Source organism: Tenrec ecaudatus, chromosome 3, assembly GCF_050624435.1.
Source record: "Tenrec ecaudatus isolate mTenEca1 chromosome 3, mTenEca1.hap1, whole genome shotgun sequence".
In the NCBI taxonomy this organism is placed as follows: Eukaryota; Metazoa; Chordata; class Mammalia; order Afrosoricida; family Tenrecidae; genus Tenrec; species Tenrec ecaudatus.
In genome coordinates, this window is record NC_134532.1 from 110070589 (window position 1) to 110087770 (window position 17182).

The following is a 17182-nucleotide window of genomic DNA, read 5'->3' on the forward strand; positions in this document are numbered from 1 at the left end:
TACGGATGACAGTAGAAGCCCAAGATACATTTGTGAGATCTTCTTAGGAAATAGCCTCCCGTGATTCTCCTATTGGATACATAATAGAGGGATGGGGAAAACTGGCTACCAAACAGAAAGCATTGGGGACTACAGGAGATCAAAAATGGTAACCCTGACTTGAATGGTTAAAACCTTGTTGATTGATGTCCCGACTGATGCATGCTGGGCCTGATCTGGTGTTCAATATTTTCTGTATTGTGTTTCATATTGTTTGTTTGTTTTTTTTAACCCCAGGTGTGTTTTTTCATTTGGAGTGACTCTCCTGAATTTTTGTTATATAGTTTTCTGTTTTTCAGTATGTGAAACCCAGGATTGATGAATCTCTAGAGCAGCGGTTCTCAACCTGTGGGTCGCAACCCCTTTGGGAGAAGAAGAACTCTTTCACGGGGGTCGCCCGATTCATAACAGTAGCAAACTGAAAGTTATGAAGTAGCAATGAAAATAATGTTATGGTTGAGGGTTGCCACAACACCAGGAGCTGTATGAAAGGGTCGCGGCATCATGGGAAGGTTGAGAATCACTCTCAGTAGATAATGGCTCCTGGGAGATACAGTGTGGTGGTGGTGGGAGGTGGGAGGTGGGGGGAGTAAAGGGAAGCTGATGTCAAGGAGTTCAAGAAGGAAGAGAAGGTTTTGAACCTGATTGTGGTAGCAATGTGACTGAACTATGGGATGACATAATACCTTTTAGCTCCCAATAAATAGCTCCCATAATATCTGTATTAGCTCCCAATAAAATGGTTTTGGAAAAAAATGAGTGAATTGCATTGCATATGAATTATATCTTAGTAAAATTGACTAAACCAACTACTAAAATGGTATGGAAACTTGCAAGGGGAGATCCTAATTAATATTTTAGGCTATGTTGCCAGAGGAAATGGGCATATGCAAATAAAGGTTATGTGGTCTGCTTTTACCCTCAAGAAATCCCGAGTGGAAGTTCATACCAAATGTTTTCCTAAAAGCAAACCTTAATGGGCGAGAGCAAAGACAAGGCTAGTTCACTGTAAATAAGACATGGTTTTGGTACACAAAACAAAGTACAATGTTAAAAGTATACAAATAAAGCAAGGGTTTTCGGGGATTGGTGCTAAAATTTGCCTTATTTGTTATCCTGTTCAGTGAAAACATTTGACATTACCTCCTTATTTTTATGTGCTTCAATATTACAAGTAAAGAAAGGACAAATCAATGTATATTGAAAACAGAAATATAGTTCAAGTCAATTTAAGTGAGCAAAACCAGTCATAGTTGAAGTTTAGCACTAGCCAGTGACAAATAATTCATGAATGGATTATTTAAAATAATATGTGCTATGTAAAAAGGACTTTGAGTTATTTGTAAAAAAAAAGAGATAGTTTGGAGCTATTAAAAATTCTTTTTATCGTGCTGATTTGAATTGATCTAATTAATAGGTCCCCAAACTTTTTAAACCTATTGTTCCCTTTTCAGAAAATAAAACAAAAACTCGACACAAATATTTGTACTAATTTTTTGGGTACTATAGCAGATAATTTGGAATAAGGTGTAGGTCTCTGATTCTGAGGCCCCTGGATCATTCTAGTGCTCCCAGGAGTACTGCTGCATACGCTGGGAAACACTGATCCAATTTAAGTTCCGTATTTAAAAAGCCGATTCAATGGTTTACTCATATAAAGCAAAGAGAAAAGAAAAGAAGCAAGGGAAAGGTAGGAGGGAGAGAGACGATATAAAGGAAGGGAGAATAGACAGGAAGGTGGTAAGGAGGGGAGAAGGGAGGGAGAGGGAAAGTCAAATGTGTGCATACTTCTTGCAATGGTTGAATATGTGCTTTTTCTTTTGGGATGTACAGTAGCACTTATTAACGGGTCAGTCATGGCAAACCATTATAAAGAACATCTCAAGGCAGAAAAGTTACTCAGTATTGTAGGTGATTTTGGAATCATAAGTAAATTGTGAGACTCGTTTTAGCTAAAATGTACAAAATAAGTTCCAGGTTAATTTTGATTCTTTGTATATAAATTTTATTTCAAAATAACTCATTAATTCCAAGAGTAAACAAATGAACTGGTAATATTTACCTTCTTTTTCATTCCTATGGTACAACGTCACATTTGAAAGTTGATCTTCCGTCCATCTAACTGGAATATTCCATGTGTAACTAAAATTTTTAAGAAAGCAAAATTATTTTTGTTCTGAAAACTTAAAAATAAGTAGAAAAAAGTCATAGATATACATAAGTTCCCTATAGGTACTTATTCAGTGTATGAACTCATAGTGACTCTATAGGACAGATTAGAATTGCCCCTGTGGGTTTCTGAAACTCTAAATATTTCTGAGAGTAGAAAGCCTCATCATTCTCCTGCGAAGTGACTAGTGAGCCCTAATTGCTAAACTTGCAGTTAGTAGCCCAACTCATAACACACTATGCCACCTGGACTCCTATTCAATAGAGAGTATACAGTTATTATAACTTTACCTAGTGATGACGATAAGCCATGTAACTGACAAAAGTATGCCCGACCCGACCCATGGTATTGTCAATCACCTCTTATGCAAATGAAAGGTAGGCATTGAATAAGGAAGACCAGAGAAGAATCAATGCATTTCAACTATAGTGCTGAAGAAGAATATTGAAAATACCATGAACTGCCAAATGAAAAAAACAGATCTGTCTTGGAAGAAGAGCAACCCAGAATGTTCCTTAGAGCAATGATGGAGGGACCAGCGTATGTATTTTGGATAAGTCAGGAGGACCCATTCCCAGAGGAGGACATCATGCTTGGTAAAGGAAGGGGGAAGCGAAAGAGAGGAAGGCCTCTGAGGAGATGCATCGACACAGTGGCTGCGACTATGAGCTCACAACTAAGACCCCTGGCGAGCAGGTTGCAGGTCCAAGCAGTGCTTCATTATGGTCTACATAACTCAGAATGGACTCCATGGTACCAGATGCAGTCATAACCACATGCTGTCATACTGAGTGTTCACACACAGGGACCTTCACAGACTCTGATATACTGTTTTCTCTTTTCAGGACTACAAAAGATTTTAAAATTCAGAAATACTCTGGAAAACTCTGAAAGAAAGAAAATATTTTGGGTATTAGGTTAAAATCATACTACTGTAAGTATTTCCAGGCACGTCTCATGGTCATCTCTAAATTACTCTCTATTTAGAAGCACGAGATTCCGGGCGACACGAAGGTAAGCATTTGAAGCCAGTGTGTTTCGTGGGCTCTACAACTTTGTGTTCTTGAGCTGCTTAGTATTTCCCTCTGGGGCAAGTGGTGGATGTGGGAGTAACAACCACAGTGTTTGCTGTTGTTACTTATTACTCATTTTATATTTCACATACTATATACTTAATAGTTTAGCCTAGAATGCTTATAAAAGAGATCTTAGATGTCTCTTTGACCTTTTGTTCTCATATCCTAGACAATTGGTCAGATAACAGGAAATCTAGAGAGAAAATAAATCTATTGGCTAATTCAAGTTTCAGCTCAAAGCTAGTCTTGTTTTTCTTTCTCTGTGATCATTGAAGTCCTTAACCAAGAAGAATGGTTGGCATCTGTACTTTTCAAAATATAATGAAAGGTAGGTCAGCAGGGGGAATATGTTTGGCTATCTTATGAGGAAGGTCCAGTCCTTGGAGAAGTACATCCTGCTTGGTGGAGTGTCAGGAAAAGGAGGAAGACGCTCAGCAAGATGGGTCGGCACAGGGACCCTAACGACGGGTTCCAACAGAACAACACTGTGAGGAAGGCGCGGGGCTGGGCAGGGCTTTGTTCAGTTGTGCCCAGAGTCACCCATAGCATAGATGGCACCTAATAACAATAACTGCATATAAAAGTAATTACTGTGGGATCAGGAGGGAAGGAGGGAGGGAAAAAGGAGCTGATGCCACGGGTTCAAGTAGAAAGAAACTGTTTTGGAAATGTTGATGGCAACATATATACAAATTTGTTCAATACGATGGATGTATGGATTGTTATAAGAGCTGTAAGAGCCCCCAAGAAAATTTTTGTTTTTTTAAAAAGTACAGAATATGAGACAGTCTGCTTGGCCACTTACTAGCTGTGTGACTCTGAACAAGTTACTTAACCTTTCTAGTTACTTAATCTAGCAGTATATACTAAGTATTTGTAAAACAAACCAAAGTTAAATTTAATAAACAAGAGTATTTAAAATGTTTAAAAAAAGAGAGAAAGTATTAACCTTTGTGTTGTAATTATAGAAATGCTTGATCGGCTTGGGCATTTTGTCGTCCCATGGGAGATCTGATTTGGAATGGTTTTGACTGTTGAGCTTCACGAAGGCATCACAAATTGATTCTTGGGTCTCGTTACAGACACACTCAGCGCTTCCTCCTTATCACCTTGGTCCCTTTTGTCAAATTCATGCTCCAGGATCCTAGTCAGCACCTGAGGACAGAGATCTGTCCTCACACCTAAAGAACCTGGCAATGCATGCATATCTTGTGGAAGCAGCCCTTAGCCACTGACAATGGACAATGGACATTGTCATTGGCTTCCTTGACGGATCAATGGCTTCCTTGACCCATCAATGGGACCACTCTGAAGTGCATCCTGCACCGTCTGGGACTGAATCGAAGTTAGCCTCTGTGGTCCCTGCCACATAGAGCACCATGCCAGGACTTTCTTCCTTCCCGTGCCTCTTCACACCCACCTCCTCTCTCCTAGAAAGACAATCACTTTCACTTGAGTAGTAATATCAAGGTCCACTTTTAGGGAAGCCAACTAAGAGAGTTTCCCTTTGATTTTCTCCCCCCAAAAGTGGACAAAGATATAGTTTTTAAAAATCGCATCCCATTTACTTACATCTCTCATGCTTTGTATGCTCTGCTGATTCAGTGCTGCTAAGTAAATGACATTTCCTTCCTCCCCATCTTGCCCTGCCCACAGAATGGGTGGTGTATGCCTCCCTCCTGGGCTCGCGCAGTCAGGATTGGACATCTGGGCTACTCTACAAATGGGTGTCTAGGACTACGCTGTGCCTAAATGGGAGGGTAAGATGCACTGTTATGATCGTGTGTAAAAATACTTCTTGGAGGGGTTTCTTCAAGAACATCACAAAACAACATTGATAGAAGGTGAAAGAAATGTGGCTTCATAGTTTTAAGATCACTTAATCAAAACTGATCTAATTTGAATAAAATAACAAATACGAGAATAGAAAATGTCAAGAAGTTAAAATTACATCAACGATCGTCTTCTTTATGTGAGATCCAGAGGTAACGGACCTCATTTTCAAAAATGCAATGGACTACTTAACAATGCTGAGGAAAGTGGCCCAAGACAACACATGCAAGTCCAATGCTCCTGTGTGGTCATTCTGAGTGAGCCAGAAGGCACGTTTGTAAGCTTGCTCTCCACAGAAACCCCCGGGGGAGATGAAGATAGGCCCTTTTCTGAGAGATGGTCAAGAGCATCAGGTCTTCAAACAATAACAGTTCTGTGTGGTCCATTTAGGTTGTAAGTAGGTGGCGTGGGGGTTACCTGTTAGGGATGCTGAACTACACAGTCAGCAGTTTGAGCCCAGCAGCCATTCTGCAGAAGAAAGAGGGAGCTTTCTGCTCTTGACAGATCGAGAACCTCAGAACCCCCAGGAGCGGTCCCACCCTGCCTGAGAGGGTCACCATAAGTCAAAATTGGCTCGATGGCAGTGAGTTTGGTTTTTGGACTTTGTCTTAAGAACAGGTTAAGTGGAGGCTACTTAATAACTCTGAGGAAAGTGGCCCAAGACCACAATCCTAACGACTAGCCTTCCTTGTGGTCACTGCCACGGGGTCAGTGCACAAGCATGGAGACCCTAAAGAACAGGATGGAATGACCCTGGTGGGTTTCCTAGACTGCAACTCTTCCCGGGAGTAGAAAGCCTATCTTTCTCCTGAGGTGGTTTCCAACTGCTGGCCTTTCGGATCACAGCTCAACCTGTAACCACTACTCCACCAAAGCACTCTCTCTCTCTCTCTCTCTCTCTCTCTACACACACATAGATACATACATATAAGTATATGTAATGTGTATATGTACACTCATATAAATATATGTATACTTCTGACTAACTTTAAATAATGGGCACAACATATTTTCCACTTGAGTATTTTTACATGTACAAGTCAGTGACATTAATTATGTTCACACGTTGTGCACCCAAAGCCATGTTTTCCAATCACCCTTCACAGCAACTGAGCATCCCCTAAGTGATATGTCCCCTTCCCTACTACTCCTTGGAGAACACAAATTAAAATCTGCTCTCTCTACACTTGCCTATTCTAAGTATTTCAGATAAATGGAATCAAGTAATCTTTGTTCATTTGCGAGTGGCTTATTGCACTCAGCGGAATATTTTCAAAGTTCTTCCATGTGGATTTATGTGTAGGACTTCATTTATCTGTCTATGAGCCATCTTCCAGTGCATGTGTACCCTGCATTTTATTTGTTCATTCATGGAATAATGAATGGAGATTGGGGTTATTTCCATCCTTCAGTGATTGTGAATAGAGCTGCAGTACGCATTTGTGCATAAAGGTTAGTTCCCATTTTTAGGCTATTCAAGGAGTGAAAATGTTAGTTCCTGCGGAAATTCTAGGTTTAAGATCTCCCGTAGTGGCTGCATTATTTTATAATTCTACTAGCAATCGATGAGGGCTCCAATGTTTTCCTATCCTGTCAACACCTGTTTTTTATTATTTTAAAAATTACAATCATGAATTGTGACTTTGATTTGCATTTCCCTAATAAAACTGGCCCTGGTGGTGCTGTGGGATCAGTCTAAGGTGGGCTGTTCAAACCCACCAGGCACCATGCTGGAGAAAGAGTGGCTGTTTGTCTGCTCCTATAAAGACGTACAGTCTCAGAAGCCCCACAGAGGGTCCTTATGAGTCAAAAGGGACTTGGTGGTGGTGGGTTTAGTTGGTTTTTGTTTTAATGACTAATGATGTTGAGCATCTTCTGAAGTCCTGGCTGCTGATTTGCATGTCTTCTATGCTTTCTTCTAAGAGCTTTCTCATTTTCCTTTTTTACATGTAGGCCATTTTTATACTGCTTGTGGTGTGAGGTGTGTGCACAGGTTCAGTCTTTTGCTGGTGGAAACCTTGTTGTACCAGAAATATTAGCAAGGTTATTCTCTCCCCATTGAGCGATCTCACTACCTTTGTTGAAAATCAGCTGATTCAAGAAATATGGACCTTCGGTTGTATTGCCTCAGCTGGTAGGTTATCACTTTGCGGGTCCCAGATGGTTTTATTGTAGCTTTATATTTTGAGGTGGACAAGTGTGAGTCCTCCTCATTCTTTTACAAGATTGCTTCGACTATGTGGGGCTCCTTTTAGTTCCACGTAAACTCTGATAATCAGCCTTTTTATTTGTGCAAAGGCAGCTTTTAGAATTTTGATGAGGATTGGGTTGAGTATACAGAGTGCTTTAGGAAGTACTGACATCTTATCAATACTAAACTTTCTGAGCCATGAGCATGCACTGTCCTACTAGTTATTTGGACATTATAAATTTCTTTCTTTCTTCCTTTTTTTTTAAAGAGGACTCAACTCGTGGAAGAAAAATTTTAATTGCTGTTGCAAAAAAAATCTGTATGAAGTATAAATTGTTTTTAGTAACATTCATTCGGAGAGAGAGTGTTCTAGAAACTGGAGGTAACTGGATGTACACTTCTGTCAGCAATTGATGGTTAGGCTGAGGCCAGCGCCTAAGGAGGACGAAAGCCTTGTCTGTGGGGAATTTGGGGTGATACCTGGAGAAATATTATACTGTGCATAAACCAAATTGAATTGTTTTCACAAGTGTTGTAAAGTGTCATACAGTAAAAGGTTTTTTTCTACATGCACTTCACTTTCACAGCAAGAGAGGCATAGAAAACCTAAACACAGGAGAGAGCACTCATGCAAGGTATCTAACTCCTTGATCTAATAATGCATACAATTCAAAGTGATGACACTGTGATTACATCTAGGGCTTTCTGCAACTACACGGCGGTGGCAAGGGAGAGCACAGCCCCGGGGTCAGTGTCTAGAAAGCAGCCACCACCTTCCTCTATGTGTTTTCTTTTTGCATTTTTTTCCTTCATATTTCTTAATCAACTGTTGCTCCTTATTAGCAAAACTGGTAAAAACAAAGTTGTCACCATTGAACATAGCAATCTGGCAATCAAGACGTTTAAAACCTCCAGTCTTCTGGGGCGAAGAAAGCACGGTGCGACATTTAGAACTCTGACTTACAAACAGGGTGGCCACACATTTTCCTGGCTTGAAGACTTCCACCACTTTCCTGATCAGGTCACCATAGGAGGTCTGACTTAAGTTTGTTTCAAAGCTAACATAAGAAAATTCTGGTTCTGGAGTGGTCTGAATAGTCCAATAAGTTCCGTCCGATTTCATTCCATTCATTGAATACCCACAAGGATTGAACATTGTAGCATCAATGACAGAACCTGGTATCAGGTGACGAATTCCACTCTCTCGAGTGACATCCTTTGCAGGAGCACCATCTCTCATGGAGAACTGGTCCATAACTGCTGGGTCAAGCTCACCCATCAGAATGTCCAGCGTTTGATCTGGCTGGCTGATTACCCGACTCTCTGGGAAATCCAGAGTATAATAGTACCAACAGGCAGAATTCATTCGTCCCATACAAAACGCTGCTCCATTTGGGAAAATTGCATTAAGAAACTCTATTTCTTCCTGGAATTTCCGGTGTGGGTCCCCTTGGTGAAAAGGCTTCATGAAATTCTTACGAGAATAAAAGCAGCTTTGAATTGAGTCAAACCCACTGTAGTCCCTAGCAAGCTTCCACAGGGACCAGTGCTTTCAGGAAGACGGTGGACCACCTGTCTTCAAAATGACACGTCTCCGGGAGACAAACATGCTACTCTCACTGAGTACATAAGCTTCCTGCTTGCCAGTTTCTGGCACACTTATGATTGAACATTGCACCTCCTCCTTCAAAAGTCTGTCCCACTCGGATGTCGGGATGGTACGAAGATCCCCAGATCCTTGGTTAGCGTCAGGCTGCTACTGGGAGAACCAAACCTCCAGCAGCTGCTCAGTGCCTTCGAAAAAACACGCAGCCTCCATCACCGCGAGACTAGCGAACAACCAACAACCACAGAAAATCAACTAAATCAAATGTCTTCTCCCACCGCCGCTACGGCACATGGTTCCAGCGGTCTTTAAAGTTCAGGTTCCTTTTTGCCCCCTATAATTTTATATTAACTTAAAAAAAAGGATTAATAAAATTTTCCAGGCTTTTGTTGTTGTTGTCAACATCATTGCTATAGCTAGAGTCGATTCCCTCGCACACAGATCCCACAGGGCAGAGAAGCGCCCCTGGAGGGGTCTGGGACCGGAAATGTTGACAGGACAAGAGAGCCTCAACTTTCTCCAACATGAAGCAAGAGTCGCTGTTTTATTGCCTTGTACCATTCTGGCTCATGAAAGGCTTCGTAGGCATACTGTGCTTTGAGCGAGCCGGGCACCCTGAACACACATTGTTGGTCAAGAAGGGTTGTTTCAATTGTGAAGTGCCTTCGCCACCCCCCTGCCTTGTACCATCTTTCCCATTGCTCAGGTGTTTGAGCCCATTGCTGCAGCCACTGTGTCAGCCCATCACCGTGATATCTTCCTCTTTTTAGCTCGCCTCCGATTTACCAACATGATGTCTTTCTCCAGGGACTGAGGGGGTAAGGGGACAGGGTGAATAGGTTTCAGCAGAGCTTCCCAGCTAAGGGCAGATTTCCGGAGGAATTGGCCATGGAAAACCTTACAGATAACGGTGCCAACCTAAGGACTTGTGGTAGACACTGTCAGAGACAGAGCCGGGCGATGAGTCCTTTAGGTTGGAAAGAACTCTAACTACGATGGAGAAAACCTGCCTTCTCAAAGTAGAGCCGACCACAATGATGGATGGAGTAAAGCCTTTGGGACTCATTGGCTCATGGGGCGCAGCTCAACATGAGAAGAATCAGCTGCAAACATCTATTTCGCATTGGCACTGGGAATGTACAACGTCAGAAGCTAGAAATATTGGAAGTCATCAAAAATGACATGGAACACATACAGATTGACATTCTAGCCATTTGTGAGCGGAAATGGATTGGTATTGACCATTTTGAATCAGGAAAGCATATGGTTTACTAGGCCAGGAATGCTAGAGGCAAAGGAATGATAACATTGCATTCCTTGCCAAATGGACATTTCAAGATCTATCTTGAAGTACATTGCTGCCTATTAAAGGGTGATATCGAAGCAAATACAAGGAAATCCAGTCAATACAACTATTATTCAAAGTTATGCAGCAACCACTAAAGAACTGTGCTATTTTCTTCTCTAGGGTCAGATTTCTGGGCTTCTGAGTCACTCAAAAGCTTCCTTAACATTTCGGTCCAACGAATTCCAGAGCTCTTTTTATTTTTGAATTCTTATGGTTTTTTTTCTCTAAGATTTTCTGCTCTTGTTTAAGAAGTATAGCAGTTTCTTTGACTTCTGAATGTATTACATAAACCGCATGTGATTTTATCTTATATGCCTTCTAGGTCCGACCCCCCCCCCTCCCGCCCCTGCCCCGTCCTAGGATCCTTGGTGGTCCATTCATATTGACTAACTCTCAAAATCCGATGCCATCGAGTCGGTTCTGACTCAGAGCCATCCTACAGGACAGTCGAAGGGCCCTTTGGTTTATAGCCTCATCTCTCTCCTGTGGAGCTGCTGGTGATTTTGAACAGCTGACTCAGGTCACATCCCGGTAGGCCACCAGGGCTCCTCTATTTGAGAAAGACTAAGTTAACTCTTGGTGGCTGGTATAAAATTCCTTCTGGATTTCTATCTGTGGCAAATGCCAGACTTCCGGGACCTCTGTGTGGGAGATGTGGGGGGGAGGGGTGAAGAGAAGGTGGAGGGGGAAGGGTGTCTGTCTGACTGGTACAATTGTCCTAAGTGTAGACTTCAGATGAATCGCCCTGTTTTATACCTCATTTCTCACACTTGCCCTCCACTCTTCATGCTGACATGCCCGACGCTCGCCCCGGGGGAGGGAGGGTCAGCTCTCACTCCTGCTCCAGAGCCCCTAATTAGTATGTGGATTCATCTTCCGGTGCTAGTTTTCTGCCCTTCCTGACCCTCTGGAACTCTACGATGCCTGTGGTCCCCCCCGCCCCCCTGACTTCTTTGCGCTGTAGAACTGATGACAATTAGTCATCCTCTTTTAATGCCATGCTGTCATGGAAGAACAGGCACACCGCGCGTGGGCAGTCACCATGTTGAACTTCTGAGGCCCTTCAGCTAGTCTTGAACCCTGCTGGACCCCTCCCCCTTCCCCCTCTCCACCCAAGCCTCTGTTCCTTTGTACGACCATCCAACAAGCACGTAACCCAGGAGAAAGTCCGAAGACACGCGGCCAATATTTTCACCAAAGCTGCCTTCTTGAGATGCATCGCACAGCCTTACCCAAGATCGGAATGTGGCTGCGAAGCGTTGGCCTTGGCGTCCAGCAGGAAGCGTTTCTGCGTCACGTTCCTTGTGTCTTTCACATGAAGCACAGGGTAGCTCATCTGTCTGGTCCACGTGTCCATGACTTCTTTCACAGGTAAACCACTGGCCTAATGTTTTAAAAACACGAGCATGAACTTATTAAAAAAACCTCAAAAACCCAAAGGACATAATGACCAGACCAAAAAACAAAAAACACCCAAACTGATTGGTAGGAATGACGAACAAGTGAAGGCATACTCTTGCTCACCTCTTGCATGGAGTCCCAAAAATCCGATGTCTTTGCATTCTGGAATTTGTATTTTTTCAAATAAATCTGTGTGTAAATGATGAAAAAGTATTTTAAGAGTCAACGTTTGCGTTTCTCACATCTCTACAGCATGGGCACGAATCGAACTCGTATTGCACTTTAATGGAGAATAACAGCTGGCCTACCCGAAAATGAGAAGTGATGTACACTGTATACAGAATACTTTGCGAACTACAAAAACACAGTACAGTAGTGTTTGTTTCATTTGTAAAGCAGATGGATAATTTTTACTGGCCCATATGATGCATTCGTTCTTTTTGTGAACTATAAAAAAACAGTACAAGCAGTATTGCATTTGTAAAGCAGAATGGCTATCTTTTGGTGACCAACGTGATACGTTGGTGTTTTTGCTTGTTGTTTAATGGAGTTGCGGCCAGAGGAAGGGAAAGGTCGATACCTTGGGGACAGGTGGTGTAACATACTTAAGAGGAGACGCATGTTCGGGAAGCATCCACTGCCCACAAGAAGATCATCAACAACAAAACACAGCAGCTACTGAGCTGATTCTGACTTGGGGAGATTCCACGTGGAGAGAGTACAATTGCTCGGCAGGGCTTGTTTCGCAAGAGATCACGAGGTCGTTCTTCCGGGTGGCTTCTTGATGGGGTCGAATTGCTAGTCTTTCTGTTAGTAGTAGAGTGCTTACCTATTCGTGTCCCTCGTTTTGACTATGACCAGAGATCCAGAATTCTTCCATCTTGACGTGGCGGCATGAAAAAGCTGCAGCCTCTATCTTCAGCTACACCGGTGCTTTCTCACCTCAGACACTAGATGGCGCCATCACACCAAGCAAAACAACCAACCTCACTACCATCAAGTCCGGTGTGACGCATAGCGACTCTCTAGGACAGAGTAGAACTGTCCCTGCAGGTTTTCCGAGACACCAAGCAAAAAACCCAAACGCAGCGTCCCTGAGTCCATTTCAAGTCATAGTGATCCTATAGGTCAGAGCAAAGCTACTCTTCTGGGTTTCCGAAACTGTACTTCTTTAAGGGAGTGGAAAGCCTCCACTTTCTCCCACGGAGTGTCTGGTGGTATCAAACTGCTGACCTTGTGGTTAGCTGCCCAACGCATAACCACTAAGACAGCAAGGCTGTCTCATCTTTCTCCCATGGGAAGAGCGACTCTAAGATGCTATAATGCTCAGTAGCGGCAGGGTCTAAGTCACACTGTTTTCTAAAGTCATTACTTACATTACACAGAGAGGGGAAACAGTCTAAGCAGAACTGCTGCAAGAAACCTGGAGGAGAGCTGAGGGAAGTACGGAAAGCTCTGCTTGTATTTGTTCTTTTTTATTAGTCCACTACTCAACACTACCACCAGAGGGCAGGCAAAGGAAGGCCGAATGAAAGGATGTGGATTTACTCGGCCAACTATATTCACTGCAGTTTTCAAGATATCCTTCATTCTGTCTTAAAAAAAAACATCTTTGCGTACTGCAAAGGGTGATAATGACAACCAAAGCTCTCTGTTGACAGAAATTTCTACCGAATAGTATCTTCCTAAGGTAATTGAGGAACATTTATTTGTGTACTCACAATGGTTTGAGTTTAGACACAAGTACTGCTGGAATTAGGGGGCGGATTTAAATATTTATTTAATACAACTGCCATATTTTGGGGGGCGAAGAAAAGCAATTCCTAGAGAGGTGAAGAGATCTGCCTGAGATTACTGTGAGAATTCTGAGTCCTGAAACACTGTGTCTGCTTTTTCACCATGGTCTTTGTTGTTGTTTTAGTTGCAGTATCTTACCTTGTCTTAACTATTGGCTTAGAGTAGAAACGTAAATAAATAGTATATCAACCAGTTGCCATTGAGTTGACTCCAATTCCTGGTCACTTCCTTTGTGTCAGAGTTGAACAGTGCGTCCCAGGGGTCTTCACTGGTCGCCTCTTTGGAAACCGAATGGCAGGACCTTCTCTGAGGTGACTCTCAAAACAGACACATGCACTGCCTTCAAGTCCATTCAGACTCGGAGTGTGTCAGACAGCGTCAAACTGCCCTCAGTGCCTTCTGAGACTACTTCTACAGAAGGAGAAAACCTTATTGCGCTCCTGCTGAGAGCAACGGGTAGTTTTGAACTGCTGACCTTGTGGTTGGCAGCCCAACGTGTGATATGCTACACCACTAGAACTCCCTCTCTCATTGTCATGGAGTCGATGCTGACTCATAATGACCCTATAGGACAGGGGATTCTGAAAACGTCTTTATGTGACCCGAGAGCCTCATCTAGTTTATGGAGTGTGGCTTATATTGGCTATAGGAGTTGTGGTGGTGTAATGGGTTATGCATTGAGCTACTAAGCATGAGGTTAGCAGTTCAAAACCACAACCTGCTTCGTGGGAGAATGATGAGGTTTCCACTGCCATAATGAATTACAGTCTCAGAAACCCCCAGGGACAGTTAGACCCTGTCCTAAAATGTTGCAATGCATTGGAATTGATTCAGTGGTAGGGAATTTCATTGAGCTTTTAGTCATTCGTTCAAGGAGGCCTGGAGGTGTATGTGGAACATCACAAAGTGGGCTGCTACCCACAAGGTCAGCAGTTCGAACTCACCAACTACTCAGGAGAAAGATGAGGCTTTCTGTTCCTGTTGAGATTTACAGCATCCGAAAACCACAGGGGCAGTTTTACTCTGTCCTATAGGGTTGCTTTGAGTTAGAATCGATTTGATGGGTAGCAGTGTTTTTTATCTTCTCCCCCAATTTAAAACTAGGAATCCCTGGCAGCTGCTCTGTGGAAGGCGAGGCTGTCTGCTGTCCTGAAGCTTTACAGTCTCACAAACCCTATGGAAGGTTATTTTAATTTGGAATCTTCTTGATGGCAGCGAGTGCAGGTGGCCATTTTAGGAAGGTTCTGGGCCAGAACTGACCCAGAGGTGCATTGAAAGACAGGCCTGGGGATGTACTTTGGCGGGGAGGGAAGGGGACACAAACCAGCCATGGAAGGCCCTGGGGCACACCATTCTACTCTGACACAGAAAGGGTTATGGGGTGGAAATCCACTTCGTGGAATACATCCTACCTGACATCCTTTCTGGAATTTCTCTGGTGTTATCCAGTCTTCGAGCATGCGTAGAATGGAAGCTCCCTGCGATGGCAAACAAGGAAGAATTAAACGAACGCGCGTCGGCACCAGGCAGCGCGGTGGTGGCTCGCACCTGTGCTCATATTTGCTAGGTGATGTCCCTACGTGAGTGAGTCTGCAACATGACAGGGTGCGGGGCACGCTGTGATCTTAGGGCAGAAGGCCATCTTCGGGCACCCTGCTGCGGCCGCTCTGCCTCTCCAGGTCCTCGCAGAGGGCGAGAAATGGGGAGCCTGGTGGCACAGCGGGGAAGCAGACGGAAGGTCTGCCCAGGAAAAGGTTAGAGGGTGAAACCCACCGGCCTCTCTAGGGGAGAAAGAGGTGGCAGCTTCCCCATGGCCATCCCTTGGATGCCGCCACCCAGCAACCCTGCGGGAAGGCAGAGAAGAGCCCCACTGGCTTTCCGGGGCGGTCAGTCTTTATGGAAGTCCCTTACCTCCCCCAGAGCGCTAGTGGGTCCCCCTAGAATTCACACTGCTGGGTGTTCGGTTAACAGCCAAGCAGTACCACCAGGGCTCCTCCCACAAGAATTAAACACAACAACAAACACATCTCACGGCCAGCCTCATCTTTCTCCCGGGATGTGGCTGGTGGGTTTCCACTGCTGACTTGGAGGCTGGCCGCCCAGCGTGTCCCCCACCACGCCACCCGAGCTCCTTACAGCCTTGGAACTCCCGTGGGACAGTGGGGCTCGGTGCTCTGGGGTCGCCCTCGGTTGGAATCCACTTGCGGGAAGCGGGTTCAAAAAGAAAGGTGATCCTTTTAGGGATTTGAGCTTCAGGTCGCCATTGTACTTCACCCAGTCAACCGATGGAACTCTAATGAAAGAGACCGTCCTGAGCACATGGGGGTGGGGTGGGGGAATGCCAATGTTGTGTGATGAATAAGGGACAGTTGTTGTTTCAGAATAACAGCTGGTGTCTGTCTGTCTGTCTGTCTGACTTTATGGATGGAAAACACAGAGACAACGACTCCATGCAACAGTGGGGAGGGGAGGAGGGAGCTAAGAAGTGACCTGGTGGAACGCTGACCTCTAGATAGACATCATGTGGGCACAAAAAATCCTGAAAGGTGACGTCTCCTTTGCTTTTCCTCAGTCTGTAGAATTTTATAAACACTCTGCTCCCTACTTTCCTTTTGGCGCTGTAGGATTAGTACTAAAATGTACAAGTTATAAAACTTTCAAGTAAATGACACACACACACACACACACACAGACACACACACACACACCTCCTAAGTAAGATACTTTTCTCGTGTGTGTCGTAATGGATTATGTATCAAAGGTTGTGTTTGCACCTAGAAGAAGGTTAAAGACTTGGGAGCATTTATGTTTGACCTAGTATCTTCAGCTCACAGCATACGCAGTGTTCAGAGAGACATGGGTTCGACGAAGCATGTGAGACAATCTGCTGCAAGGGCCACGGGGCAGGGAGCAGCTCAGCACATAAGCTCAGCTCAATTCTCCGCACCTTGCTGTAGGATATTCCGTCAAACACAGATGTGATTTCGGCTGGGGTTGACACGGTGACCACAATGGGGTGGGACGACATCAGGGAATCGTCCTCCTGCACCGGTAACACGTCTTCCAGTAACATCTGGTCACGCTGAGAGAGCAGAAGGAAACAGAAATATAGCACTGCCTGGGCACTAACTTAGACTTTCAAATACCATCTCTATAATAAAAATGGGGGTGGGGTAGGGGAAGTACGCATAAACCACTCTTCAAGTTATTTGGGAAAAACCCCAAAGCATTCATTTCCCAAACAAGTCATATTTTATACTGTTCTAATCTATACTTACGGATTTAGTTCTCTTCATCTATTTGCAATACCTTTACCCTTGCTCTCTAAATGACTGGTCCAGAATATGCAAAACCCCACACCAGTCTCGTTGCCCGTAGCGGTGCTTGGGTGTCAGTCAGTAGGTCTGGAACCACAGTGACACCTGCGCACAGCAGAAGGAAATCCTCTCTGGTGCGGAACCGCCTTCCCAGTTGTTGTGTTACGTGCACTGACACGAGCCTCAGCAGGTTTGGGGTCTGCCGTTTCTGTGTCACTTTGGGGTACTGTTAAACTTTGTAAACACTGCTTTCAGTTTCTGTACAGTGGGGAGGAGGAGATCATCTTAGAGGTTCCTCTGAGAATTAATGAGGAAGGACGATGCCCCATCTTCGTTTTCACATCAACTTGTCATTGGAATTTGGAAAGACCATAGTGCATGAATTCATGGGAGAAAACATTAGC

At 43.9% G+C, this 17182-nt stretch overlaps 1 protein-coding gene and 1 pseudogene across 1 annotated transcript in view; both read right to left on the minus strand.

Annotated features, from left to right (window-relative positions):
* Positions 1 to 17182, minus strand: part of ENPEP (glutamyl aminopeptidase) — a 102698-nt gene that overhangs the window by 38271 nt on the left and 47245 nt on the right. Inside the window, exons 7-11 of the mRNA XM_075543922.1 lie at positions 16409 to 16543; positions 14874 to 14939; positions 11788 to 11853; positions 11496 to 11647; positions 2102 to 2181 (exon numbers count right to left, since the gene is read on the minus strand). Coding sequence (XP_075400037.1) covers positions 2102 to 2181; positions 11496 to 11647; positions 11788 to 11853; positions 14874 to 14939; positions 16409 to 16543 — 499 coding nt within the window. The remainder of the gene's footprint in view (positions 1 to 2101; positions 2182 to 11495; positions 11648 to 11787; positions 11854 to 14873; positions 14940 to 16408; positions 16544 to 17182) is intronic.
* LOC142443502 (S-adenosylmethionine decarboxylase proenzyme pseudogene) lies at positions 7651 to 9128 on the minus strand (annotated as a pseudogene).